General features: G+C 36.7%; 1 protein-coding gene across 1 annotated transcript; it reads left to right on the top strand.

Annotated features, from left to right (window-relative positions):
- Positions 1-1,002: 1,002 nt before the first annotated feature.
- On the top strand, positions 1,003-19,323 carry LOC100374235 (uncharacterized). The gene is made up of 7 exons (XM_002736481.4): positions 1,003-1,131; positions 14,007-14,241; positions 14,903-14,959; positions 16,572-16,730; positions 17,166-17,288; positions 18,284-18,404; positions 19,103-19,323. Exons 2-7 carry the CDS (start codon positions 14,008-14,010, stop codon positions 19,291-19,293), a joined length of 885 nt encoding a protein of 294 aa, XP_002736527.1. The 5' UTR covers positions 1,003-1,131; position 14,007; the 3' UTR covers positions 19,294-19,323.
- The last annotated feature ends 7,836 nt before the right edge of the window (positions 19,324-27,159 follow it).

Raw genomic sequence — 27,159 nt, 5'->3', positions numbered from 1 at the left:
AAACATAACATGAATCGTTATGGCATTCATAACACAACACCTCGCCATGTTTCAACTTTTAAGTAGTCAGTTAACAAGGTCTTTCATAGTAGCATTTCTATGGGATTGACGTACCAGCATAAATAGGTTCAATTATCAGTGTTCACTGATGACGTCATTTGACTGGCCCTCTAGAGGCGAAATGACGCCAGGAAAAGCGGACGTTTGTAGTCTGCTTCACATCCCGTTTTATACTAGCTGCAGTTCTGTAGCTCACTTGGTTTCGCTGCCGGTTATTTCGTTCGTCGTGGTGTTAACGCGAAACCATGGAGCTACAGTTCCATCCTATGCGAGTTACCCTATTTTACCGAACTGAAATCAGGTCGGGCCGTAACAGCCGTTTTTTTTAATTATTTTCGCCTGTATATGTATATAGTAACTTATAATTCACGTGACATACATTCCACGGGATCAACGAAATGTCTCTACGTCTTATCCGTGTTCTCCGCATCGTTACCTCGGATGAACTCTGCACGGATATATAACTATTATTTACCGCGCATGCGCTAGTATGAGGACAATTAACTTGAACACTTTGTCCGCGGCCATACATGTACTTAAATCCGCTACGTGACCGCTGAAGGTCACATTGGTCGATTAGATGGGACAGTCAGTTCTGTACTGTCTCGCCAAATATTTCTCGACGACAAACAATGTCTTTTGCCCTCGTGATAAGAGTAGTCACGTATTTTTCCGAGTAGGGAAGACCCTAGCCAAAATGTTTCTAAAATGGGAGTCATTTTCAGCTGAAAATTGCATAAAAAATTGAAATAATATGAACACACTTTCTGCTTTTTGTCATCATTGATTTTCACACTGACAACGATTTCATCGACTGTGGTGTCTTTCGGAAAAAATGAATAATTATTTTAAAAAATGGTTGACGAATATTAAGCAGACGACACTACGTCACAATACATAAATTACATCGTCTAAACCACATGCACCTAAGGAATCCGATGACGTAGATCCGGTCTTTCCCAATATCTTTTCCACGGATAAGATACATTAGGCATATTAGGTCGGCACATGCCGGGTGAGGCGGGAAGAGGGTAGTCGATTAAACCGGACATATGTGTGTCAGGCGAACAGGTAAGAATATACATTTAATATCCAAGCAAAACACGATTTTGTGCCATTTTAACATTTACTACAAATATATTATACGACTATGTCTTCCATAGGCACGTGACACAGACCGTGCTGTCGATTTCAGTAGAGCAGTCAAGCCTATTAATGTAGTCGTCGCAGTCGACGGAACGGTGCAAACATGGAGTCGATTAACGCGAATCCTTATACCATCGATTGAACCCAGTTTCATCGGTATACCGAAATTTTAACTCGTTTTTATTTTTTATAATTTAAAAAAAATGAAAGCTCTGAGTCGAAAATATGTAGTTCATCGCAGTGGGATGACGAGTGGGATTCGTTGCGTGGTTACGCGACCTTTTAGTGGAAGGTAGTCGTGACGATCTGATGGCAATCAAAATAAATTGTTCGTCGTGGTACACTGAATTTGAACGTGGCATCATAAGCTATTTATAGATGTTATTGTTTTATGAGTTCATAATAATTTATCTCAGGCTAGGTGACATTCTACTGTGTGTACGGGGGGCACAACTACAAGAACGTTCGAGTAACTGTACTGTATGTTATAATGTACGTGTTCATGGTATTGAGACAGAGCGAAATGTCCAGCCTCAGATTAGATCATGTGTTGTAATACGGTCTTTTAAATGTTATGGCTTTCGATGGGAAGCTGTCTGCTAAAAAAAAAATAACCGCGACTGAAATTGCCATAGGGAAATTAATAATTGAGTTTAGTGTCAACACACGAGAGTTACGATGTTCGACGACTGTTCATTATTTTTACTGATTGTGTTATGCAATATGTCGCGGGCGTGTCACGTGACTACATTTTTTCCCATATTTGGCGGGGATCGCAATATTAGTCGCAGACGATGTCGACACCCACGCGCATAAAACGTGTAAAAAAGTGACACGTTTGTAAGAAACCGCCGAAGTCTCCGCCTACAGTTAATTTTATGATGGTGTGGATGCTTGCTTTGTAAAATGTTTATATAAATGATAAAAAATTGCAAACGACGGTTGAAAACAACCTGACCAACCACAACACTAACGGAGATGGCAGTATCGACCAATGGTTGAAGGAACCACGTAAAGACTCATGGGTAATAGACGTTACCCTATTCATTGGATTTGAACGAAAAGTGAGGATGCATCAGGGTATTTTTTTTATAAATCAACATTCATGCCTTATGATTTTTTTCATAAAAATTATAAAAAAATACAGAATAAAATCTTTCAGATGTGTAAGAATCGTCTTAATCACTTTTAATTTTTCCGAAAACACGAATTTGTCTTCATACCAAACTACGGGGTACCTATCATTGACGCAAATGTCCCGTCCTGCCTAGCGCTGTCTAGATAGACTGATCAATTCATGCTTCGCTCAACATTATAACAATTGGACTTGAATAAACAAATTGGATCGCAGCTGACAGCTGGGAGCCGGCTTGCTATTAGCAGACGTGCTTGTATATACGTTCCACGTAGATTATTAAAATCTTCTGTTTTGTTTTGACTGTGACGCCAACGGGTTCAATTCGGGGGCAAAATGAACCCCACAATATACTCTCAGCGCAACAAAGGCGTACCGTCATCTTTATAAATATTTATAAATTGCAATGGCAGTTGAAACAAACCAGCCAATCAACGAGCACACTGTACAACGACGTCACTTGAAAACGTGCAATTCATTTAACCGGCCAATGTAAACCTTTCGTTTCAGTTTGAAATGTGAAATTTATGAATATTTATAAAGATGAAGAGTGTATTTATATTTCGAGCACACCTCGTAATGAATCACTGAGTTCTATCGCAATTTTACATGTCAAACGTGCATTTAATTTGGAAAATTCCACTTCTTTTAGTACTGTAACAGTGAATATCATGAGGCATGAATGTTTTTATATAAATTACTTACAAATGTTTTATAAATTACAAATGAGAATCGGGAACAATTTGACAAATCCGCATCAACGGTTGCTCGACAGTAAATCGGAACCCGCAATAACTTGTGACGTGCCATGAGCGTTACCAAATAAATTTCAGTAGCCAATGAAAGCGTGGTCTTTAGATTTAAATAAAGCGCGTGGATCCTCCAGGGTAGATTTTTTATAAATACTTTATAAATTTCAATGAAAAAGTCATGCCTTCATGAAATTCACTGTAGCTTCAAAAACTGTGAAAATGAAGCCTCGTGAAGAATTAGTGATTTTAAAGTATAAGAGGTTACCGCAGAACATTTCAAAAGGCATGTTTCGAATGATGAATTATTTTGTATATCAGATATCTCAAAAGAAATTGTAATTGGAGTGGTGATAGGTAGCATCTTTGGAAACACGTTTTGAAAACATGATCACATTTCTTTGTCCTAGTTTTTTGCGTGCAGCGTCCTATATCACAGCGCGCGGCAGTACAAATTTCGCGTAAAAACACCAATGTATTTTACTCAAGTCGCATTTGTCGCACGATACTCACCAAGAAGCGGCCGTTACGAACACTCATTAATGTTAAAAGGCGGTAGTCGTCGCGCCACGCATGCGTGAGATATATTGGTCTTATATAAACAAGGATGGCGACTTTGACCTTTGCGCAGACCAGCGAGTACAAACTGAGACGATACTAAGCTTTAATTAAGTATTTTTAGGTGATTGGAAAGTATCGAAAGAGTCGCCAGCGGTAATTAGTGCAAGTTGCACCCAGGTCAGACATCATACTTGTGATTTCCATTACAAGAGCGCATTGGATTGTGGGTAAATCAATGTTTATCAACACAAATGTCGCACATGCGCAGCGCGACGACCACCGCCCTTTAAAATTGCAGGACACAAAAAAGTATTCATTATTATGGTACGTTTTCATGTCATGTACATCATAATCAGACGTATTCTTTAACTTAAAGTATCAAACAACAACATTAAAAATTAAATGTTCTCGTCCATATTGTATCTTTAAAGCGGGAGAGTCATCACCTGCGCATGCGTCAGACGGTCATAGCTTGTCATCGTTTACCATCAATCGTCTACCCATGAGCCTTTACGTTTTTAGCGTGTGTTGTAAGCGTCGCTTGGCTCTCAATTCTCGCGCGTGCGCAGGTGACGACCCCCCCCCCCCCCCCGCTTTAAAGCATCACCTGCGCATGCGGAAAACGGTAATAACGTGTCGTTGTTTACAAACAAGCGTCTACCCATGAACCTTTGTGTTTTTAGCGTACAAGTACGTTGTTATCGTTGCTTGGGACTCAATTCCCGCGCAATTCTATGCGCTCGTGACGACCCCTCCGTTTTAATTTTTTTCTTGACTGGGCAATGATAAAAAATATGGCAATGCTTCGACAACTGATCACATTCAGGCGATGTCGTGACGTCTCGGATTTATGGAGTCGACTGGCATTTCAACTGTCTGGTTTTACATTATTGTACAATTTCTAGGGGCACATTTCTGTGCTGTTCTGAGAAATCATATTTTTTTCGATAGCTATTTTTTGCAGGCTTGATTTATTTTGCTATTTTATTCCCCGTCCAGAAAAATCGACCGCCCTTACTCTCAGTCACAATATCAGCCTCATTAGCAATACAACGAGCTTGACAGTCATGATAGAGAGGCTCATTTTCCTTCCCAGAGTTCCTTGCGGTTAGAACTCTGCGTGATGTGAGATTTAGAAGGGCTATCAAGCATTCGTGAAAATAATCGATTGGACTATAACAGTAACGATATATTATAACGACCCGTATATACTGTTAATTAATTCACTGGTTTTTAATTTTGCAATTTTCGTTGACGGATAAGTAAAATTCGCTAAATTAAATCTACGTGAACATATAAAATAACAATAAGCTTATTGTTTCCTTGACAAATTTGTGAAATTAATTTACAATTAATATGCTCAAAACATCAAAATAGTGAAATTAAATGTCAGTGAAAATAAATGGTTTTACAGTAATATCGCACGTGTACGTACTCATTACTCAATGAATATCATTAAGTAATACACATAGCGCATGTATGTAATACACACATTATTTTACGTAGTACAAAGAGTATGCATACGCATACACAACAAACGTACACGTAATACACACAATGCGACGCAATTGTCGATATATTATATTGATTATATTGATTACTGACTACATACGGGTAAATTGAGCTATTCTGTTTTGAATACATATACAAAGGTTCTGTAAAATTTTAAATGATTAGTAAAATGAATATGTTTTTAGCAAAGGAAACGTCATTAAATATAAAAAAACATAAATATTGAAAAATCTAGCTCGCCCAATCTACCGTACCGGAAATACGACACATACTTACAATTTTTGCTGAGCAATTTTCTGTATTAAACGTGGCAGCACATGGCGGCCATTTTGAATCGGAAAATAGTAAATACAAATCTAAATATTAATACATTTCGTGGCTATTTTGTAGGTATTAATGTGGTCAGCCTTTTGAGGATTCGGTGTCGAGATGGGGGGGGGGCATCTCGGTAACAACGTCACGGTGCCCCTGAGACACAAAATCATGCCAAGAGAATAAAACGTGGTTTGTATCGTCTGCTCGATAGTATCATAGAATAAATGCTAATGCATAATGTAGGGACTGAGAATGTGACTACAGTGCTGTATTGAACGATGTCAATATGTCAAGCAACCGTATTGCTAACACAGTTATTGTTCACCTCTTTAAGTCACTATAGGAAACAATACGTTTCTTTTGTCGAACATTTTAAATTCTAGATCGTATTGATTTGAGTAGGCGATTAATTCTGCAGGTGGTGAAGGCTAGAATAAATGCTAGTGCATATTTGCAGCGATTTGGAATGTGACTACATTGCTGTATTGAACGATGTGAATGTCTCTAAGCAACCCTGTTGCTAACACAGTTATTGTTCACCTCTTTAACTCATTCTAGGGAAAAATACGTTTCTGTTGTCAAACATTCTGGATTGTATTGATTGGAGTAGACGATTATTTTTGCAGGGGGTGAAGGCATGCCGATTTAAATCATCAGTAATGTGACAGCTCAAGTAGAGATACAATAAATATCCGGGAGAGTTGGAGAACACGATTATACGGTACAATTTTGTGCTGTGAGGCAAACGAAATATAGTGTCTAGACAGATGAAATAATATATGCAGCTGCTAAATTACCTGTAAAAAACTAACATGATTCGATTATTTTATTTTCAAAGTTGGTGATTCTAACAAATTGAAACATGTTCTCCACACTAATATGGCAAAAATGGAGGCTGTCACGTGTATATATATATATATATACGTGTGAGTCTCACAACAATATATCCCGTGAGTACTCACCTGGATTTGAGGTGGGGGTGCTCCGCAGCCAGTTGAAAACTGAACCAAAAACTTGAAAGGTTGATGGCGAGGCCTTATTTTGGTTAAAAAATTTAGGTTTTCGCTAACAAATGGCCTAAATTTTGTTAAAATGACCGAAAATCCTTAAATTGCAGGTTAAAAAGACCGGCTCAATCGTGAAAAAAGAATCAAAACAGGACGCATACCCGGATACTTCAAAACTGGGAGTACTGGTACTCCGAACCGAACGCACGTGGGGTCTGATGCCGTTCGGCCGGCGAGGGCGCCACTCACACCTACATGTCAGGCTATACCGTTTACTGCCGTGGCCAGATACTGCCCCTTTCCTCATCAGTGAATTTGTTCTGTAGTATCGTAATATAAATGCAAGTGCACATTGTAGCGATTGGGATTCCATTACCGCGTATTGAACGATGTCGATATCATTTCCAAGCAACCGGGTTGCTACAGTACCGGTAGTTATTGTTCGCCTCTTTATTTCACTATAGGAGAAAATACGATGCAATTCTCAAATATTTTGGTTTCTGGATCGTATTGATTTGAGTAGGCGATTATTTCTGCAGGTGGTGAAGGCTATAATAAATGCTAGTGCATATTTGCATCATCGTCCGCCTGCACGGTGTTGCTCCGTTCGGACATTCCTCCCTCTACAACACCGTGCGGTAATTCTATTCATAACCGTGTATGTCACGTGGTTGCGCGATAGAAAGTTTACCGACCAATAGAAAGCTTTGTTACAATGACTGCCAGTAAGCGCTTGGAGCTTTGCGTTTCCGATGTCTTTGGCTTCATTTCTGCCAATATATGTTGCAGTGACGTCATGAGCTTTGAGATATAACACCTCGTCTTCTATAATACTCAGCAGTGGCGACAACACTATTACCACGCTCGATGGTCGAAAGGCCGGTAAACCATAATAACATAAGGATTTACTATTTACAGTGCGACAAAAAACGAACACATCAGACTCGGCACTAAGTATAGTTTGAATAGCTTTGGTCTGAATATCTGTGAGTTGCATCATGTATGGATGTCTTCGATGTATTGCCTCGACATCCAAGCCAAAAAAGATTCCACTGTGCGCAGCGACATTCATTCTCAGGTCAGGCATTTTCACCGCCTGGCAGAAAACGGTATTTTGGGACAGTTGTTGACACCCCATGAACAGTGTAACAAGATTATCCCTACATATGCAACATATTTAAATTTGGTTGTTTAGGATTTCTTCAAATTTATGTTTGTGCTGTTTCCACGATTTTAGCTATTTTCACGGGCTCGCACAGAGCCCATAGAAATACATGGCAGAGTGGTGCGCGTCTCAGTGACTTTGACCCGCCTTGAAGATTTTGAGAGCTTTCCAAGCGCGTTGTAGAAAGAAGCAATATGATTGGCTGTTGGTAAACTGATTCTAAACTGTGAGGGCATTGTCACATACACATAGTCCTAATGAAATACTTCAAGGTGATAGTGGAGTGCTTCGCCGGAACATTCACCTTGAAAATTCAAGATGATTTGCATCGATTCGGAATGTGATTACAGTGCTGTATTGAACGATGTGAATATGTCCAAGCAACCGTGTTGCTAACACAGTTATTATTCACCTCTTTAAGTCACTATAGGAGAAAAAATACGTTTCTGTTGTCAAACATTCTGGATTGTATTGATTGGAATAGACGATTATTTCTGCAGGGGGTGAAGGCATGCCGATTCAAATCATCAGTAATGTGACAGCTCAAGTAGAGATACAATAAATATGCGGGAGAGTTGGAGAACACGATTATACGGTACAATTTTGTGCTGTGAGGCAAACGAAATATAGTGTCTAGACAGATGCAATAATATATGCAACTGCTAAATTACCTGTAAAAAACTAACATGATTTGATTATTTTATTTTCAACGTTGGAGATCGTAATAAATTGAAACATGTTCTCCACACTAATATGGCACAAATGGAGGCTGTCAGCTGTTTATATATATACGCGTGAGTCTCACAACAAGTCACCCCGGGAGTACTCACCTGGAGTGCTCCGCATCCAGTTAAAAACTGAACCTCATAAGATCGACTTAAGGCTGCCTTTTGTTTGAAAAAATTAGGTTAATCGCCAAAAAAATCGCCCAAATTTTGTTAAAATGGCCGTAAATTTGAATATTGGAGTTTAAAAAGATCGGCTCAACCGTGAAAAATGAGTCAAAACAACAACTCCAACAATGGGGAACATATTTAGGCATCAAAACAATGTTGCAATACTTGAGACTAGCTCGTATATATCTACTACGCCTGTAGTGTAGTGTAGTGTAGTGTAGTGTAGTGTAGTGTAGTGTAGTGTAGTGTAGTGTAGTGTAGTGTAGTGTAGTGTAGTGTAGTGTAGTGTTGATGCTCAGACCACAAAAAGAAGTGGACTCAGCTGAGATTGATATGGGTCTCAAACTTTGGATATACTTTCGTCATAATTGATTTTCAATAATAATAATAATAATAATAATAATAATAATAATCGTTTCTGCTTATGGAGAATGACCACACACGTGATTATAGTAACGAGGTCGAACAATATTCCCCTGCAATGCGAAAGCAGAGATTAGAATATATATATGAAACTGGACATTTTATTTGAGTGAAGTACTTAGACAACTTTTTATGGAAAAAGATAATCCGTGTTAAAGCGCAGTGGTCGTCGCGCAGCGCGTGTTGGAATTTCATGTAAATAAACAATGTATTTTACACGCGTTGTATACGTCGCTATGAGTCCCATATCGAACAGGACGCGGCGCGACGACTGCCGCCCTTTAAGCACTTTGATTCAGGATCTTCCATTAATCTTATAAATGGGGGTAATCGCTACAAAATGTAGCGTTTACTGCCGTGGCCAGATATTGCCCCTTCCCTCATCATTTACCGAACTTGTTGCATGTAACTAAAATAATTGCTATTTTCAGGGCGGAGCTACGTCACAGAACGTTCTCCGTTTCTACGACGCGCACCACTGTACCATGTGTTTCAACATATTATTACACAGTTCACGGGAATCTCAACAACCATCCCAAAGTACCGTTTTCTAAGAGTTTTCGGCCTTTGTTATCACCGTGATGGTTGCCAGGCGGTGAAAATACCCGTGTGTCCGCTCCTGGTAATATTTAGCTTTAGATTTTAGTCATTAGTATTTTACGCCATCGACCTTATATACAAAAAAGTCGTATTATAACCAAAATAATATGTGTGGAGCAAAGTATTTCCTATCAATTACATATATTATATAAATATATAGTTAAATAAATATTTTTTTCCCTAGAAGATCAGCTCTTTTTTCCCATAGCATATTATATTGTGTTTTGCACAGTCTTTAATGGTTTGTGGTATTTTACTGTTCATTGATATTGTGGTCGGTGGTTAAGTGAAGTGTGGTGGAATAAAACGTTATCTGAGTAAAAACATAACAGTTCAAAGTTGATCTCGCTTTTAATATCCCAAATAACGCCAATACACTGATACATAGCACTATCAACCTTTTCACCACCAGACGTCTTGGCCCAAATTTTTCTGCCTTTTTTTCTTATATTCTTCAATATTTCTGGAAATGACCCCTAATTTTGAAACCAACAGACAAAATTTGAGTCAATTTTCAGTTTTTACTAAAAAAAATGTTAATTTTGTTCCAATCTTCTGAAGGAAAGTGCAGACTATAAACAGAACTATTTTGTGAATTTGTGATGAAAAGAGGGAACTGGTGGTGAAAAAGTTAAATATTGAATTAATTTCTATTTAATGTATTTATTCAAAATAACGTCGCATCTCACATGATTGTCATAAGCTGAAGATTTAATCCAATTTAAGTTCTAATTCGGTAATGTCGGTAATTAAAAACACGGACATACTACAAAATACACCTAACGCGAAGTTAAATCAAATTAGGTAATGTCACTTGCATAATTCAGTGTATTCAAATTTAATTTATTGAACACTTTATTAGACGTTAGCATTCTATGTTTTGATCTATGGCATCTACGAATATAGTCACAGAATATAGAACTCCTAGTTTGAGGATACTAGTCCCTTCGGATACCGTACATTTACATAACCCTGGGGTTCCTCCCTGGATGGAATGGCTGAATGTACTTCAAAGAATCCAATTCATCCAATTCAAGTCATTCCCGATTGAAGACGCATGTGTTCATTAGATAGAGGGACTGTGGATCACGTCTACACAGCATGTTTGCTTTTGCACTCTCCACAAGATTGATGATACATGACAAGGTCAATGGTACAAAAGTTGAATTAAAGGGAGGCGGTCGTCGCTCAGCGCGTGTTCGAATTTCATGTAAAAAAACATTGCGTTGTATACGTCGCTATGAGTCCCATATCGAATAGAACGCGGCGCGACGACAACCGCCCTTAAACCTTATCTGTTGTGCACGTGGTTGACACTAAGTAGAATGTTGGCGGTGTTTTCCCGCTGGAAGGTTCCGAGACTCGAAATTATTTTCTCGAAAACAAAAAAAAATCAAAAATCAAAAAGGATAACAAATCACCCCAAAATATAAAATAATATTTTAAAGTATAAATTTTAAAGGCAATGTGAATAGATTTGTCAATTTTTCAGCAGTTATAATGTTGACATTGTCTTTTACTTGCAGCAATAAAGGTCTGAATCATTGTGCAATAGACAGTGTTTTGGCAGCAAACAATAGTTTCAAATGCGCATGCGTCCCAGAATACCTCCTACACGAAATTATCCAAGCTCATTTTTCGGGGATGTATTTTTAAGCAAACAGGAAAGCCCGTGCATTCGTTTGTTTGTCTATAATTCAATATTTCACCATGGTTCAATTATTACCCCATTCTATATAGGTTACTGTATACGTGATGCTGCTACAAAACACGTCGTCACACAACCGTTACTATGGAAACCCATTAGCTGATTTTTCAGTTTCAATGTATTATTTTAATGTCTGTGTTGCTCGTGGAACTACGCATTGCCTTTGGCGTAGTGTTCATAACCGGACAATGAACCGTGAAACTGTTGATTTATTTAAAATTACTAATGATTTTTTCACTGATAACTAATACTTATAGACCGTGACCTTTTTATATATATTTTATTTGTAACAGACAAAAAGCTCAATTAATGGAACATCTGGAACAATCGAATGATACATAAAACACGTTACATAACATAACATAACTTAGAATAAAATACTAGTAAAATCAGTTGATTTTGATTGAAGGGTATCGGTAATATCAAAGTAATGACAGAATCATTAAAAATGCTATTATAAAACTCACGAGTACGTGATAAAAACGAGAATTTTCTTATATTAATACGGGAAATGCCCGATGAAAAACAAAATCGTTCTGAGAATCCACCCAGGAAATGAAAAATAATTTTTCCCAAGGTATAAACGAGGCATACATGTTATTTATACATTTGATTAAAAATATTAAGTCTCGAACATTAATCGAGGGCCAAAATAAGTCTCATACTAGCGTTCTCGTTCAACGGAACCTCAGCGGCCATTTGTGTTGATATTTATTGCAGGTGTTTTTATCTTTATGAGGAATGTCTCATACAAAACCTGATAACTTTTGACAAAACTTTTATTTGCATAGATGAGTGTTGCATAATGAATCACACGGCCTTCAACACAGACATGTAATATGATGTCTTCAGGGCATGCGCAAATAGGTTGGTTATGCAAATTAGACAATACACTGACCAAGAAATTATTTGTCAATTTTGACGACGTCAGCGATTGTTGAGATTATTGTTACTGATTAGTAATGAATGCTACGGTATAATTTACCGATGTGTCTGAATCAAAATAATCAATGATTATCCAGTATGATCGTGTCTGATGCCTCCTGTCCTTTATGAACGAACGAACCGTTTGATGATTACTAGTATTTACACCAATACTATGAATATTTTAAGAAGGAAAGTTGTAATTTTATTTGTCACTTGTGTTTGATATCACATCTTGATACGGACAGTAGACTATGTTTTAGCGTTGCGTTGTTTTTTTTACACCAAACACAGTGGCATTCGTTAGATAAATTAATGAAAAGGCTAGTGCACTTGCGTTTTCGAATTACCAGTACGTGAACTTGATTGTGTAGGTAAATCCAGGGTGCATGAGTGCTAGCTTTTTCAGCGACAGATCAAAATAATATAACATTAAAACTTTTCGACGACACAATTAGAGTTTGTCATTTGAAGAGGGGTCTGGGTCTAAAATTATAATTTCGAAGCTGCATCGACCTCAACCTCCAACGCAACTTTGCACTCGAAACGAATGCACATTCAATATGGCGACTGGCTATGTCGTTGCTATACTAGATAGAAGCCATAGCAACGGCAACTTTCAACCCTGTTCCTGCTTTAAAAAATCAATGTTGTTTTCGTTAATACCTCTACTCAACTTAACAAACCCTGAATGATACAGCAACTATCCCTAAATATTTCACAGCGAGACCACATAATCATATGACGTTACCAACTGCTTTCGGTGGCGGCCATCTTTTTTATTTGCTTGCATACTTCACCTGTAATTTTGGTATCATGAACTCGAGAAGCGCTACAGTCACAATTTTGTATTGGGCATATGATCATGAATGGAGACTTCCTATGTTTTTTCTTTCTCTTCAGAACTCACTTAATTGAGAACATGTGTGCTGTCCAATTTTCAGCAGATATTATTTTATTTTTCCGTGCAGACTATTTTTTTTAGATTCGCTCCTTGAATTTATAATCACAATAGCAGTAACATGGAACAGATGAACTTTGTTCATACGGAAAAAATGTATGCATAACACCGCGAGTGGTTCGTCTATTTAATGTCATATCCATGTGTAGTCTATACATATATGTTCTTAATTATTCCAAGCACGCCCTCTGTTTTTCAACCGAGCGAAACAAATATTACAGACACGTCATTGAAGTACTAAATATTACGCATCTGCTGAAATCAATCGTTTCAGCAGTCAGTAATTCGTCTGATTGAAGACTAACATTTGCTTATAGATAAAATATTTAACTTTAAGCTATATTTTATTTTTAAATGTGTGGGATTTGTTTTTATGAATACATTTTTCCTGTAAAATTGTTTTCTCAAGAGCTACCCCTCGAGTTTCTAATGGTTAACCCTCTAATGCCATCAAGTTCAACCATTTTGCGCTGTTAAAGAAGTAAATCAATTAAATACTGGACCATCGTCACATAATTAGTTGGTGTGAATCATTTCTGACTCCGTGGATCAATTATGCTTTTCAACATTTCAAATTCATAGTTGTTGTACATCGTCTTGCCTAGAGTTAGTCAAAAGCACTGATATAAAGACATGAAGCGCCGCATCGTGTTCGATATACTTGCCTGCTTACTAATACAACGTAGCGTGTAGAATACATTCAGCTGTGTGTTTTATGAATTCCAAAGGTAATCTGCGTAAGAGATGATGAAGGATGGAGCGGGCACACATGGCCGCATTTGTAACCCCGGAAACTTCGAATTGTTACAAAAATTAACAAAGCATTAATTTCGGATTTTCCCAGAATGAGTTGCCATCAAGGAAGGGAAGACGTTGTCGGTGTCCAGGGACCAATCCCAATGCAGCATGCTGCGCCGAGTAGACATGGAAGAAGAAAACACTTCTCTCACAGAATAGCCGCCGGATTGGGAATCAGCCAAGTGATATTAGGAGGCATTCTTATAATGTTTGGCATAGTGTCTGTCGTCATTAAGACGCAGTTATTTTTCATAGGGGCACCTTACTGGTGTGGCACATTGGTAAGTATTTGTAGATTCAATAGTAATCCACTTACCTTAATACAGATTTCACTGGAGTGTCCAGGAAAGTGCCTGGGGATGTTGCAAAGTCCCTTGGTAATTGCCTACCAGGTGCAGGAGTTAGGTGTATGTAAATATATTGTGCCCGCTGTAAAATTAGTGCACGACAGAAGCCTGTGTCGTTGTTTATAAATGCATATTTATAAACCACTCCTCCAGCTTTCATTCAAATTGTTTTAGTGCGAGAACTCAACATTGTCTAAGCCCAATTTTTACAACCATGTCACCAATGATATTGTTTCTTGACCGCCCACTTAATCAAATTCGAATGTTTGCTGACTGAATGACGTTGAGCTTATTAATATAAATTTTGCCACAACACTTTTGTTGGTTGATTAATTTGAAATCTAATAGCAATTTTAAATTTATAAAATTGAAAATATGAAACATTGATAAAGTCCACACAGGTTTCTAATGCACACTGTATACTAGTAATTGTTTTTCATTGCAATCAAAAGGCGGTGATTTGACAATGGCATGTTTCTCTACGATTTCCCTCCATTAAAACATATTGATTTATTAAAATATGATTGAATATTTCATGATTTCGACTCAACTATTGGTCTAGAAATTGTACAATAATTGTGTTTTTGTTTTTCAGTTTTCTGTTACGGGGGCCGTGAGCTGTGTGTCCGCTTACAAAAAAACTACACAAACGGTGAGTCGTGCTATAAAATCAATATATCGATATATCACCTGCAAACTGTCACCATCAATGCACACAAGTAGAATTTCCTCCTTTCAACGGAACAGTCGAGACTTCTTTTTATTTCCATCTAAAATCAAAATTTGGTTCGCGATCACCGGGATTGTGAATTGTGAACAACTAACGAAATATGTATAAAAAAAAGAAGTCCAAACTTTGTTCCTCCCACTTCTTCCTATTCAGCACGTTTTTGACTTCATCTTTAATAGGTGGCTATTGAGATATCTAGTGTATCGTGTTTTCAATGCTTTTACGCAATTATATTTATACATAGTATACATGCCAAAGTGTTGAGCAATTCAAAAACAGACTCGGATCTGCCCGCTCACTTAATGGAAAACATGGATTTCCTTTTAAAGGACAGAGGTTGTTGCGAAGCGTAGTGTTCGATGTGGGCCTCATATGACTTAATGCTTTGGCTTCATTTTTTCGTTTTTTTCCACACCTAATTTATGTTTTTTGTTATTGCGAGTGAATAAAGACACAAGTTGAGATGACATAAAACTCTCGTACAATACATTTTATTTTACATGTGTGCACAGATTGCAATACAATGCGTGTAAAATAGTATTTGTTTACATGAAATGTAACTACCATCTTATTTTTAAAAAAGTTGACGCAACAAATTGAAAATATGATTTTTTTTAACCAAGTCACGTATCAAGTTGTGACCATCGGACTATATTTTGGCATCAATATTTTATTAAATAAACGCAATATCTATACGCATATATGTTGCCACCAAATATCATCAATTAAACTTCCGGGCCCCACCAAGTATAGTGGACCATACGTACATCGCGATGGATATTGTTCTCAGGCATATGCCCACATGAATCTTCTTTAATTTTCAAAGTATTGGTATAGGAGGGGGCAAGGGGGTATAGCTGGCACAGGTTACAAGACATAATAAATGCATTTTACATTTTTACAGGGAATAAAAAGGACAAATTCATTTACAGTAAAAAAATAGTTTTGTTTACACTTTACATTTAAAGCAAATTCCTAATTACATTTTACATTTTTATATTATGCTTGATACTGTGTTTGAAAATCAAAATCGGAAATGGCGCACGAATACTTTATACACTTATTACAAAAAATAAGTTCTTTGTACAAATTACGGATGAATATAATAGCTGATTACATTTTACACCATGTCCATGTCTACGAATTTACGTTTTTTTATTTTATTTAAAATACATTATTACGAAAACAAAAACAATTGATTATAGCTTACGAAAATACCCCTTGTCGACCCTCAGTATAATTCCAGTTTATTCTCTCCACATATTGAATTGTCACTCCCACCCCTAGACTGGCGCAGTCGGGCGATTAATTTGTTTTTGTAGTTTAAATAAAAGTTAAAAAAATCGCGAAATGGAAGTGTTAGCGCGAAATCAGTTACAAATCAGTTACAGTGGATTTCGCGCTAACACCTCCATTTCGCGATTTTTTTAATTTTTATTTAAACTACAAAAACAAATTAATCGCCCGACTGCTCCAGTCTATATCCCAATCCGTATATTGTCGTCCAATCACTAACATACTAACTGTTTTACAGATAATAGCATCGTTAGTGTTATCCATTTTGTCATCTGTTGTCAGTGGTATCGTGTTACTGGTGTTGGCTTCCATTGCATTAAGTCTTGAAGATTACTATAATGATTGTTATGACTATCTCCACGGCCGCGGTAGTTATATTTGTACCATGGAAACGATAGTAAGTTTCATCGCAACTTGGCGGCCATTTTTAAAACTGAATTGTTTCTAAACATGAAGTATAATATTATTATGCACGTCATTCGGTGACCACGGGAACAGTAATAAGTTTTAAAATGTCTTAGTGGTCATTTTATGATTTTAAGAATGTTATAATTACTCACACGGCATTTTAATGACCGCAACACTTTTGAAACACCCTGACCACTACAGTTGGTAACCATGGGAACAATAGTAACTTAAAAGTTCCATTGTACCTTGATGGCCGAGTTTGGAGAATAAAGTTCCGCTTAAAGATAGTCACATTCGATATAGTTACTCCAATATTAATTTTACAAATCCAAATTTGAAAAAGTAATTTTGAACTTGTTGTCAAAAACGTTACAATACATTAATCAAATCATAATTTATCGTTGTACTTTCCCGTCTCACTCAGAAAGGGCGTCTTGCAGTGGATGGTGCTATTGTTGTGATCGCTTTCCTGGAATCTATATTTGGCATACTGAGTGCTGTATTTTGCTGTCGAGCTGTGTGTTGTGGTGACCCAGGGGCTCCAGTGGTACGTATTCATAAGTAGATCTATGATGTCCCATGACGCATGCGTGGAAATCACGAACGCTGTTATAGATAGTGTGGCCAATGCTGTGTTTTATATTCACAATTATCATCAGTTGAATTTATTAACTTCAGAAAACAGAAAACAAGCAGAAGAGTAATACAGTCAAGGGTGTTTTCTTTCAAACGCATCTGCATAACATTGTGTCCAATGATCGGACTACGAAACGTAACCATTTATTTAAATCGCGTATGTACCGCTACTCTGATCACGCTCTCGTTAACATCTTCGACCTAATACAAAATTTAAAGCAGAAAACTTATAATAGTCGCACGAAACTATTGCATTACAACTCATAGGATAGTTTTCTTGTAGGTGGCCCAGAATAAACTTAGGGTGTGAACAAAAACCTTACATTTATATGAAGTCTGATTATATATTTTGATGTTTATTCTGAAGCGAGTTCGATGGTCTCACAATTTCTCACAAATTGCGAGAACTGTTTCTGTCCGAGAACTGGCACTGTACATACAGTACACTACTCAAATCAAATGAAACTGTTTCTGTCCCATCAATCACGCATTTCATTCTGCGAAACATTTCCTGATATCCAGTCTCTGACGGTCTTTATATCAATATACATGTACTGTAAAACACAATGAAATTTGATTCAATGCATGAATTAACAAAATCTTATTTTAGCTAAAATGCCAATAATCTCATCGTGAGAATATACTGTATTCTAAATTAGCGACATCTTGAATTAGCGAAATTACAGATTAGCTAAATTAGGTAAAATGACGTGTTTTACAGTATTGCCATAAAATCGTGTGTGGATTGCGCCCTCAACTATGTCACTATTTTCACTAGCCGTCGATGAGGGCGCAGCAGTTTCATATTGCCATAAAAGCTTGCACCGATTTTAAGTAACACATTCTATCTTGGATAACGTTTATTCTGTGTGCAGTCAGATTGTTTCCATCAACCATTTTTTGCAGGTGTACTTCTTTGCCCAGCCAGATGCGGCTCAATCGCAGTTACCCATGGCAACAGTCACTGAAGGCGCTCCAGCCGTCGTAATGATCCCACAAGGCGTACAGCTTATTTCACAGGGGAGAGGTTGGTAGCTACATCACAAGTCGTAGAGTTTTTCCTGATTGGCCACTGAGAGAAAAATGTGTCATATTTTTAATTAAAGCAGAGGAGACATCACCTGCGCATGCGTCCGATGGCCATAGTGTGTCATTGTTTACAAACAAACGTGTACCCATGAGCCTTTGCGGTTTTATCGTGGCTTGGGATTCAATTCCCGCCCGTGCGCGTGCGCAGGTGAAAACCCGCACGCTTTTAGTTTGAACGGACCACGACGTCTGTTTTTTTCTATGAAACCATTGGACCATTATTTTGATACATTTGGTAAGACAAATACGTGTATTGTGGAGGGATTTCAATCACGTGAAGACGTTGTGACGTATATTTGAAGAATTAGTGGTCATGACCTTTAGAGTGGCTTGTAAGTAGTGTTACCATGGGAATATTTACAGGTGTGTTTCATTTAAATCAAAATGAAGGTCTGTGATTGGCTCTTGGTCTGCGGACTACGTATAAATCCAATGAAGTCAAATACACAAGTGCTCTGATTGGTCTCAGATATCAACTGAAATCTTATAAATTGTTGTTAGATTTCAAATTGACCTTTTCAAAAATGCTATTGTAATATTAGACTAATAGAAGAAAGTGTTTCTAATCCCCCATTTCTTAGCAATCACACATTGCCCACTTCTATAACTAATATTTCTATATATTTCACCTTTAAGGTATGCCGACACCAACAGGCACGCCGACTCATAGGCTGGTTACGATACAACCAACGCTTGCCGACATCCCGCCACCAACTGGCCAATCACCGCCACCGAGTTACGCAAGTGGAAGCGACCAATCACCATCTTCCCCTTCAGTGCGCAGAACGGGTGACATCATGAAGGCGCCACTTCTGAGTGAAACCTGAACCTACAACTTAATCTAATCAATTTCAAAATTATTTATATCATAATGTAATAACATTTTAGTCACCCAGTGTTAATCACTTGAAGATAAACGAGGTTAAATATGTGGCCTTGATTTTTTGCTCATTGACAAGCTCCAACAAATAAATAACAAAGAGAAAATAATAGAGCTGGGGTACCCGACCTGGTTTCCATGGAAACAATGACAATGAGATTTCCCAATAACGTTAAATTTTACTTTGGCGGTCATTTTGGACTGGGAAATGATAAAGTGCATACAGTTGAGGAACTAGTTCGGGTACCCTAATTTTTTTCCCAGAATTTAAAACAGCCAGTCGCAAAGAACAATTTAGCAAAATTTCATGAAATTCCTGTCCTAAAAATGTGTTAGCTGCGAACATCCTTAAGTCGACTTGCATATTATTTAAATGCTGATAAGGCCAGTCTAAATCAATTAAGATCGTTGTTAGGGCTTTATTTGTCTATTTTTTATCAGTGTAATCTGAACAATACAAGCGATGAGTGTAATGATTGTAACTAAACAATGCAAGTAATGAACGTAATCTGAACAATACTAGACGATAATGACTGTAATCTGAATAATACAAATAATGGTTGTAACTGAACCATGCAAGTTTGGTAGTGTAATCTTGACAATGTAAGTAATGGTTGTAACTGAACAATGCAAGTAATGAACGTAATCTGAACAATACTAGATGATAATGACTGTAATTTGAACAATACAAATAATGGTTGTAACTGAACAATGCAAGTTTAGGAGTGTAATCTTGACAATGTAAGTAATGGCTGTAACTGAACAATGCAAGTAATGAACGTAATCTGAACAATACAAGTAATGGATGTAACTGAACAATGCAAGTTTAGGAGTGTAATCTTGACAATGTAAGTAATAAATGGAACTGAACATTGCAAGTAATGAGTGTAATCTGAACAATTCAAGTGATGGTTGTAACCGAACAATGCAAGTTTAGGAGTGTAATCTTTACTATGTAAGTAATGGTTGTAACTGAACAACGCAAGTAATGGTTGTAACTGAACAATACAAGTAATGATTGTAGCTAAACAATGCAAGTAATGAACATAATCTGAACAAAACTAGATGATAATGACTGTAATCTGAACAATACAAGTAATGATTGTAACTGAACAATGCAAGTAATGGTTGTAACTGAAAAATACAAGTAATGATTGTAACTGAACAATGCAAGTAATGATTGTAACTAAACAATGCAAATAATGAGTGTAATATGAACAATACAAGTAATGGTTGTAACTGAACAATGCAAATAATAAGTGTAATATGAACAATGCAAGTAATGAGTGTAATCTGAATAATACAAGTAATGAGTGTAATCTGAACAATGCAAGTAATGAGTGTAATCTGAATAATACAAGTAATGAGTGTAATCTGAACAATGCAAGTAATGAGTGTAATCTGAACAATTCAAGTTTAGGAGTGTAATCTTGACAATGTAAGTAATAAATGTAACTGAACATTGCAAGTAATGAGTGTAATCTGAACAATTCAAGTGATGGTTGTAACCGAACAATGCAAGTTTAGGAGTGTAATCTTTACTATGTAAGTAATGGTTGTAACTGAACAATACAAGTAATGATTGTAGCTAAACAATGCAAGTAATGAACATAATCTGAACAAAACTAGATGATAATGACTGTAATCTGAACAATACAAGTAATGATTGTAACTGAACAATGCAAGTAATGGTTGTAACTGAACAATACAATTAATGATTGTAACTGAACAATGCAAGTAATGATTGTAACTGAACAATGCAAATAATGAGTGTAATATGAACAATACAAGTAATGGTTGTAACTGAACAATGCAAGTAATGAGTGTAATATGAACAATGTAAGTAATGAGTGTAATATGAACAATACAAGTAATGAGTGTAATATGAACAATGCAAGTAATGAGTGTAATATGAACAATACAAGTAATGAGTGTAATATGAACAATGCAAGTAATGAGTGGAATATCAATATCGCCTTATGATGCAAAGAATGTTTATTTTACTTTTACTGGAATATATGTATTACATCATCAACTGCCCATGCGCAATTTCGTTTATAAGTATTTGTAAAACTGAATTTCTTGAGTTTCAAATAACTGTGTACTATTGTCATAGCTGTCATGCTGCTTGTAATCCTTTTAATTGTTAAATTTTATTATTTTTATCTGTAAAGTTTATAAGAATGCGATGTTCTACAAAAATAATAAATTATGGTTCACTCATTATTGCCTGCTTGCTTCATTAGTGTACATGTAATTACATGAAAGTTTGTTAAATTATTCACATATGCAGTTTATTATCAGAAAGTTTCCAATTTAAAATTATCTGGGAATAGATAAATGTTGTTAAAAATAAGCTGAAGGAGGTCGTTTTTTTTTTACATTGGAAAACATTTATATATAAACCAGGCAGACAAGGAGAGGAATTCCGGCCGGAATCCGGAATTGCATTAAAATAATAGAGTATAATTGAGTCGGGCATTCATTTTGGATTTTTGTTCCAATGAAATAGACAGTTACTGATCTTTGGTTGAATGAATGATTACTCGTGTCCGAGTAAATTTGAGATATTTCTTGTGTTGTAGCCACGCCCACCTAATCCTGAAACAGTCGACTCGTGACAGTTTCCGTCTCTAGCTGAAGTAAAAAGGCGATACCAAACGACAAAGTATGAGAGGAAACCATACCCTTCGCTGTACTTTTATAATACTGCGTCATTTAACGATACATATTTTTCGGTCGGCGCTTTTTGAAACGTATTATTGGCGGGCTAACAATGCGTATACTGTAGTAAAAGTGTGAGAATGTATGCGTTTCCAGTAGCCCTGCGTACAGTGCTGTGTGTACGGGGACGCGTTCGGTTGATAGATGTCCCCACCACATTTGTGGTGGGGACACACACCACACAGCACTGTCAGGCCCGTAGTTTGGGGGGGGGGGGGGTTCGGGGGGTTCGTTCGAACCTCCTAAATTTTGGAAGTGAATAGATTTATGATCGTAGATTAGAACATAATAAAACAAACAGTATTAATTAAAATAATTATCATTGTTTAAATCACTTGACTCCGTGATGTAACTATCAGAGTAATGTAATGAGTAATGCATAGTAATGAGCATTTAGGTGGCAACGATCTTTAAATATCAATCGTGAAGTTATGCCGTCTCAGCTCAACAGCAGCCAATCAAAACAGGTTGTTATAAATAGGCAAGCTTTTATTCGGTTTTTCCCGCGATGGTGTAATGAAGATCGCGTTCAAGCACCTGATGTTAAATATTAAAACAACATTGAAACAATAATGTAATGGTAGTCACTCTCTGAATGATGTGGTGGTCCTGAATAGGGCAGTTTGTCTTGTGCTAATGTTCGCTCAGTTAGTAAAGTGTGGAGATCGAACGGGATTGACACGACAACACCACACTGTACTTTCCTAGTTTGGTTCATTAGTTTTGTATTCTTCAAGTTAATAATAACTTTATTACACAAGTGCACCATCAGTGGGTGCTGTATGGTAAGGATACAGATCAGAAAAAACAAACACAAATAAACAAAAACAACAAAAGTTTCAAAATTACAAACAAATCAAAGGGTATATATAAAATACGTATTACAATTAAGTTTTATAAATTGTATTTTTTAAGTATTTTGCAAGTGCAGTACTACTATTTATGATGCAAGTGAATATTAAATTTCGGTTAGTTGTACTGCACATTTCTAATTTACAATCTTCTAAGAGGGTATTTCTTTCTTGAGTGAAGAAGCAACAGTCAAGGATGACATGTTTTTCATCTTCTACAGTACCTGTGTTGCATTTTTTACACAATCTGTAATTTGCCTCCATTCTTGGAAATTTTCTCCTGCCCAATTCAATTTCCAAATTATGGTCACTAAGTCTAAACTTGGTAACCATTCTTCTCAAATTGAAGTTCTGAATTTCTGTTAAATATCCTTCAAATTCATATTTCATTTTAAACAAATTATACGTTCTTAGTTTGTTTCCTGATTTTCCGTTTTTTGGGACATGACTAAGTTGCTGATACCATGTTTGTATATATTTATTTTTTAATTTTTCTTCCAACAATTTTGTTAATTCAGCGATGTTTCCCACTTTATATATTTTATTTACTTCAGATAAGTCAGTATGTCCAAGAATTGTTTTAACATGTTTTATCCAGCTTGAGTTTGAGGACACTGTTTCTTTAAGTGCACTTGATGGCATATATGCTGTTTTGTTTCAAGTGTATCAGCCAAATGTAGTCAACTCATTGTATTAGTACGTGTAGCCTCTGTTATTGGACAATAGTGTACAGCTACGGGTTGAACATATCATTAAAAAAATACCGAAGATTTATCATCACGTCTTGTATAGGTCGAAGAGCTTCTTGCAGCCAACAATTTACCCTACAGTGTTGCTTCAGCACTGAAACTATGCGATGAATCATAAATTGCAAACATAATTTTTTTACACGTTTTTTTTTTGATGTCTCAGAAAATTTACTATATTTTTAGTGGGTTCATAAAAGGAGTTGTAGTCATTGAAGTCTATTGAGACCGCTTCTAAACTGCCACTATATGCATATTATTTTACCACCCTCTAAAAACAGATTTACAGTGAACCAAATATATTTACATACTGCAAGAAACATGGTAGTATGCCATTGGTTAGTGCATTTAATTTGTTTGATGCAATCATTGTGCCAACTATTTCTTATGGTAGCGATATGGGGGTACGTAAATTCGGAAATCGAGAGGATACAGATAACATTTTGCAGATATCTACCCGGTACTTAGCATTAATAGTTGTACAAACAATGTAGCGATGTTAGACGAATGTGGAAGGCTGCCATTGTGCTGTGGTTATTTCAAGCGTTGTATCTCATATTGGTTAAAATTACTGAAACCCCAAAACATGTTACATCATGCTTAAACGATTAGACAAGACCGGCAGACCTGCTTGGGAAACCCACATAAAAATCTCCTGTTCAAATATGGTTTCGGCATTGTCTGGTTTGAAAATCAAGTTGAAGATACTGCAAATTTGTTAGGAATATTCACTCAAAAAAAATAAAAAAATAGTGGCATGCCTCAATTTCACAATCATTCAGGCTGTGTATTTTAGAAAAGTAGTAATATAACCTGGGAGATTTATTGGCAAGCAATTATAGACTAAAATATATACTGACGAGTTTTCGCTGTTTTGGCCATAAACATAATGTCGTGTCACTTTTATGTGGCGCTAACATCTGCGAAGAGCGAAAAAACTCGTAAGTAGCCTTCTACCTTAAAATACTTAGACAATAATGCTAAGATAAGTACAGTCTTGTCTTTTTTTGTGTACAACATTTTGCCGTAGTGAATCAATGGTGTGGATGTGTTTGAGGAATGGCTCAGGACCGCTTCTCTAAAATGGTAAAATAGTTCAAAGATGTTATGTGAAATATCTTACCAATAAAATTTAATTTAAAACCGATAATATAAAAATGTCTGTAACAGAGCTCAAAAACACTTTTTGAATAATATAAAATTCACACATTTCACATCAAATGTATAATTGTTGTTTTCGAACCCCCTATTCAAAAGTGCTGGCTACGGGCCTGACTGTGCACCGGGCTAGCGTTTCCAGATGATCCGAAGGTGTGACATCAGTAGACAAAAGCTTACGCCGAATATCTGTCCTTATTATTCTCCATAAAGAAGTAGTCCGAAAACGGGGACTTACGTTTTGACCTTCGTGCGTCCGTGTGTCCGTTCATGCGTCCGGACATGTACCTTAGACCGATCACAATCAAATTTCACACATACATCATGCATACTATTATACATATGCACATTAATTTGTTTCACGATCTAATTTAAGATGGCCGAATGGTGGCCATTTTTGTGCTAAACAATCATCAAAATTAAGCATTTATGGATGATTTTTTGTTCAATTTGGTACAAACGTTGGATATTATGGGACCTTGATGCACATCATTTTATTTTTCAGATCCAATTTCAAGTTAAAATGACAGACTGGCGGCCATTTTGTTTTAATGAATGCAGTTATAGTGCTATATCTCTGCCATGCTTTGCTGATTATGATCTCTTTTCTACCTCCATGCCATGACCCGACGCGTTCATCCACATTTCAAAGAATGACGGACGTTTTTGCATATACGTCATACGGTGGGTGGAGCTGCCGAGCCACGGAGTGTGTGTGGTTTTCGGGGTCTCAGTTGATATGTTAATTAGCCTGTCTTTTGATTGGTTGAAACATATTAGACATGTCAATCATTACAAGCCCGAATCTGGCCGGTAATGTGAGGGCGCTTACACTGATGGCAAGTCTGTTGGGATTTCGCGGTCACATGACTTTCGCGTTCACCCCTCGTTTACGCAATTTATATTTATTTTTCAAGGATTTTTCATCGGCATCGCAACAAACTGCAAGCAAGTCTAACATCAGGCCAGAGGGACTGTCGCTCAAATTATTGTCGACATAAGAGAAAGAAGTTCGCGACGTCCATTTTTCATGGTTGCCAAGACCAACATGACGACGTCTGACAAATACTGCAAAGCAGGTGTATATGTCAATTAATAAATAATTGTTTTCTATTTATTTCATTAAAATAAAACGGCAATACTATGAATGACTATGGTGGCATGTTTTAATATTACACTTGCCACCACACTATTAGCAACAATTAATTTGAGAATTGATTTCCATTGCACAGCAGTCACTTTTCCGTCATTTGCACATACCAGTCTTTACCTGTCACCACATCTTTTGTTGTTTTTTTTACATCTATGGGGTCTTTTTAGGCACATATTTTAATGACATTTATGATAAAAATGTACTGGCTGGCCTTTATATGTCTTACAAAATTATATTTCATCCATTTGTGAACAGTGTTCAGCATAAAATATCGAAAACGAAACTCGTTTGCGAAAACTAATAACTAACTACTCAGACAGGAACAGTTTGCTTATTTTTTGTTTATTAAATTGACTAAAATATAGGAGAGTTATGCCTATTTTAAAATAGGGTTCATTTTCCGGCGTTTTGCTTGGGGTAGCGTTCACTAGTTTCACCGTAGTTACATACCTCAATGAACGCTACTTCACTCTAGTGCAGGGAATGATAGTTATATAGTAAGTATCAAACTGGGATCAAACTGTAAAGTATCATATAGGAGAGAATGGTTGAGGCGCTCTAGTTGACAACATTGCATTCTTGTAAAGTATTCTGTACTCAGACCGAATTCCGGATTCCGTCGAACAGGATTTGCCTGCTAGAACACTCTAGAAGTCCCGGCGTCCAAAGTCTAGTCACCATGAATAAGCATATTGTAACATTGGCTGTTCTACATTCCAGGCAATGATGCATGTCACCATGACTCAGCATAATGAATAGGGTCTATAAAAGAAGGTCTGGCTCGATGTTAGAGTATTACGACATTTGACGACGAACCGTAGACATCAATAGTAGACAACACATCTCGTACTATATTCGTGTGCAGCGTATTTCGAAAGAAATCACCTTATTATTGTTACAATTTATCGGGTACCAAAAGCTAGCTGTGTAAGTATGCAACACGGGTCGCACGCATTAAACACTTTATTCCACTATTAGTATTATTATTTCACAGAAAACAGAATAAAAAAACAATGACAGCGTACACAACTTTGTAGTGACTTTGATAAATCGGAACATATTTCTCTCTTTCTCTTCCTGATGAAACTTTCATAAATTGGGAGCAGGCATGATACCGTTTTTGTTACTTGGTTGAAAACATAAAACAAACGAATCGATCACTTTGATCGCTTAATGGCGCT

Source organism: Saccoglossus kowalevskii, chromosome 17 (genome assembly GCF_978046115.1).
Source record: "Saccoglossus kowalevskii chromosome 17, keSacKowa6.1, whole genome shotgun sequence".
In the NCBI taxonomy this organism is placed as follows: domain Eukaryota; kingdom Metazoa; phylum Hemichordata; class Enteropneusta; family Harrimaniidae; genus Saccoglossus; species Saccoglossus kowalevskii.
The sequence above is the reverse complement of the archived record's forward strand: the minus strand, read 5'-3'. Positions and strand labels throughout refer to the sequence as shown.